Source organism: Eriocheir sinensis, chromosome 23, assembly GCF_024679095.1.
Source record: "Eriocheir sinensis breed Jianghai 21 chromosome 23, ASM2467909v1, whole genome shotgun sequence".
Lineage (NCBI taxonomy): Eukaryota > Metazoa > Arthropoda > Malacostraca > Decapoda > Varunidae > Eriocheir > Eriocheir sinensis.
In genome coordinates, this window is record NC_066531.1 from 13616629 (window position 1) to 13620376 (window position 3748).

Sequence of the window (3748 nt, forward strand, 5' to 3'; positions counted from 1 at the left end):
ATGTTGGGGCAGAGGGTGGTGCATCGGATGGAGGAACATGGAGTAACTGCTCCCTGCATGATGCTGTAGAAGACCACAGAGCTGGAGTGCCTCAACCAGAACCGCTCCCTAATGATGATAAGCCAGTGCCCTATCACTTCGTAGGGGATGACGCCTTCGCACTCCGAACCTGGATGATGAAACCATTCTCCCACCGATCACAGGTCCATCGAGAACGCATATACAGCTACAGATTGTCTCGTGCCCGTCGTGTTGTGGAGAATGCCTTTGGAATCTTGTCTCACAGGTTCCGTTGCTTGACAACAATGCAGCAGCACCCCGACAACATCAACCTGATCACCATGTGCGCCTGTGTCCTACACAACCTCCTCCTCATCAGATACCCACATGCAATTCCAGAAGTGGACCGCGAAGATCCGGACACATATGATCTGATCCCTGGTAGATGGAGACTCGACCAGCAGCTGCTGGGGCTGATGCCTCTACCAGGCCACCATTCAGCGAGGGAGGCGAAGGATCAGCGAGACTACCTGTCACATTACTACATGTCCCCTGCTGGTGCCGTCCCTTGGCAAGAAAGAATGGTATCCCCATGAGCTGCATCTATATTTGTACCACTATTGAAATAAAATCTTTCTCGTTTATTTTTCTTTTCTTTTCCTTTTTGGTGTCTCTTTTATATGTGGCTAACTTTATTTTAATGTGAAAATGAAAACAAGTGTTTTAAAGTAGTCAACTTTATTAACATGAAAACAACAAACAACATTTTCAAAGTGTCTCACTCAGTGTCCTTGCTGATGCTGGGACCGCTGCCTGGGGATACACGGTGGACTTTCGGGGTGTTAAGGTCCTTGGAGGTGAAGGGGGTTGAGGGTGAACTCCTCTCTAGGATGCTGCCTACCGACCCTGGGGTCAGGCCCGGGAAGCTGGGTGATGTCACAGGTGTCTTTAAGATGACTGACGGCGACACTAAAGGGGTTGGTGATGGCGACTGGACAAGAGTCGCTGACGGGGCAGGTGGCATCCGTGGTTCCCACTCAGTGGTCCGTGTCCAGGACGACTGGCCTGAAGACTGGGAGGCCAGTGGTGGCTGGGGCGGCAACAAGGGTTGAGGTGCTGGCTGACTTGCTGGAGGTTGCTGCTGCTGCTGCTGCTGCTGTGGCGGTGCCTGCCAGGTGGCCGGTTGAGGGGGGTGCCAGAACTGCTGCTGCTGAAGGGGCTGCCAGGGTTGCTGCTGCTGTGGGCCTTGCCAGATCATGGGTGGTTGTTGCTGTGATTGCTGGAAGAGCGGACGCCGCTGCCTGTAACGGTGGACCAGGTTGAGGCAGTCAATCTGGAACTCGTGCCAGGATTCCTCCGGGATGCCCTGCATGTGCCCTTCCAGCAGGCACACGAAATCATGGACGATCTTCTGGTGGCCGGTGTAGGAGTGGCTGGCGCCCTGGGAGTCTGCTTTGGAGAGGATCTGAAACATACAGACATTGGCACCAGTTAGTACAGCATTTGATTGCATCATATTGCACATGTCATGTAAAGAGAAATGGAACAAACTGGAATACAATCTACAACTAGTGACATTGGGATTCTCACCTGCCTGACAGCTTCACTGAGGTCAATGTGGGTGACCCCGATGTGGTGGTAGTGACGGCGGTTGTGGTGGCTGTCTCTGTTGTTGGGGCCTGGACCGCTTCCCTTGCCCTTGCCTGTTGTAGTAAATGCCTGGCTCTGGGACCCTGTAGACTGGACATCATTATCCTCATCGTCGCTGCTCGTCACTGTGGCTGACTGGGGACAGCAAACTGCTCACTGGGGACTGTCTTTCCCGAACGATGTGCTGTGTTAAGAAACCCAAGTCTCCATGATCTCGTCGTCACGGGCACTCCTCTCAGGCTGGCTTGCCCCACTCTTCTTCTCCTTCTTCAAGATCTTCCCACCCTGGTGCGCATGTTCTCGTAGTGCTTCTTGCATTGGGGACCAGTGGCAGGGGATTCAGCTGCTCTCCGACTCGGTTCCACAGGCTGTTCTTGGTCGCCACGTTAAGCCACTCCTTTTGCTTCTTGTCATACAGCTGGGGGTATTCCTTGATGAGGTCAGCCAACCCCCTCTCCCCCTCATCTGTCCAGCGGTACTCAGGGATTTCCTTCTTGGATACCCGGACCCGCTTCTTCTGCTGCCGGGTAGCCTCTTCCTCACTGGATGGCTGTCTCTGGGTGTCAAGTGTATCCTGCTGTGTCTCAGGGATGCCATCGACACTTGATATGGATGACTGGAGGGACTTATCTCTCTCAGCGGTCTCTGGCTCTGGATCTGCTCCAATATTTTCTGGCCTGTCGGCTTGTGGCCTTCTCTGCTTTGCTCTTCCACCTATTTGTTTCGTCTTCGGCATGTTGTCTGCTTGCTGGCAAGTTGTGGAATGGCGAGAAGTGGCTATTATATACCCCCGCATTGACGCGAGCGACACTGTTGCGCAATAGTCGTGAACTACTCGCAAACTCGTCGTGAACTGCTCGTGCCAAGCGCAAACTGTTCGTGAAGTGCGTGAACTAGTCGTGAACTGTTCGTGCCATCAAGGCGTGAAGTACACGTGACCGTGTCAGGGGTAACGCACGACCATGCTGCGACGCGCACCAATGCGTAAACATGTCGCAAACTTGTCGTGAACAGTTCGTGAACAGTTCGTGAACAATGCGTGGCAGGTCGTGCATGCCGTGGCATGGCGCGCACTGGCACGCACTGGTGCGCATCCTCCTGCATTGTCCCGCACTGTTCGCGACAAGTTCACGAACAGTTTGCGCATAGTTAACGAACCCGTCACGAAAAATTTGTCGTGCCAAAATTTTAAACATTTCAAAATTTTCGTCCCGACATGTGATGCAGTCACGACGAGTTTCCGAACACTTCACGCGAGTTTACGACTAGTTTGCGCATTGGCACGACCGGGTTCGTGCCAATGCGTGCCACAAAGTCGTGCAAGTGTCAGTGTGGCTTAAACCAGCCTTTACGAGTGCCACGCAGCAGCGCGTCTCCCTCTAATCGAGACGGCCCACATCAAGGCCTCCGCCGCCACTCCTCCGCCTCTCGCTCATGATGGGACGTACCGACAATTCCGGATATGAAGGAGCCGGTGGAATGATCACGCCACAATGCGTCGCCTGTTGAGCATGCCCCAAGACATGCAGCGTGCAGAGCTGAGGACGTGCTTCTCCACGAAGACACTGAGTGATTTGGAGACCTCGCTTCAGATCCCCGTCGACTCCCCGCACACGGTGGAAGAGGTGCTTGACCTCCTGCAGGAGCACGTGAAGGGTCAGCATAACGAAGCGATCCGTCGCCGTGCCTTCTCCACCTGTCAGCAAGCCGAGGGTGAGAGCTTCACCGACTTCTACGCACGTCTCAAGGGTCTTTCGGAAGAGATTGAAGTGTGCTCAGGGGCACGTTGCGAGGAAGTCTAGATGAAGCATGCCTTGTTGACGGGAGTTCGCAACGGGGAGTTGAGGCGAGAGCTTATCACCATGGACGCCTCCCGCACGCTTCAAGAGACAGTGACGAAATGTCGGTCGTATGAGGCCACCAATGTGACGTACTCTGAAACAGAGACCCCGTCCACTGCCGTGAGAGGCGTCTCACAGTACAAGAAGGGTAAGAAGGCGGCCCACGCGGAGAAAGCTGGTGCCAAAACATCCACGCTCCCGCTCATGGGCCAGTTCACCCTGTCTCTGTATCGCGTACGCACGTACTAGTTCGTTCT

The 3748-nt window shown here is 54.2% G+C and overlaps 1 protein-coding gene across 1 annotated transcript; it reads right to left on the reverse strand.

Moving 5' to 3' along the window:
* Positions 1–301: 301 nt before the first annotated feature.
* LOC127002584 (activating signal cointegrator 1 complex subunit 2 homolog) lies at positions 302–2386 on the reverse strand. The gene is made up of 3 exons (XM_050868666.1): positions 2006–2386; positions 1591–1785; positions 302–1465 (listed from the first exon to the last, which is right to left on the reverse strand). Exons 1-3 carry the CDS (start codon positions 2384–2386, stop codon positions 779–781), a joined length of 1263 nt encoding a protein of 420 aa, XP_050724623.1. The 3' UTR covers positions 302–778.
* Positions 2387–3748: the final 1362 nt, after the last annotated feature.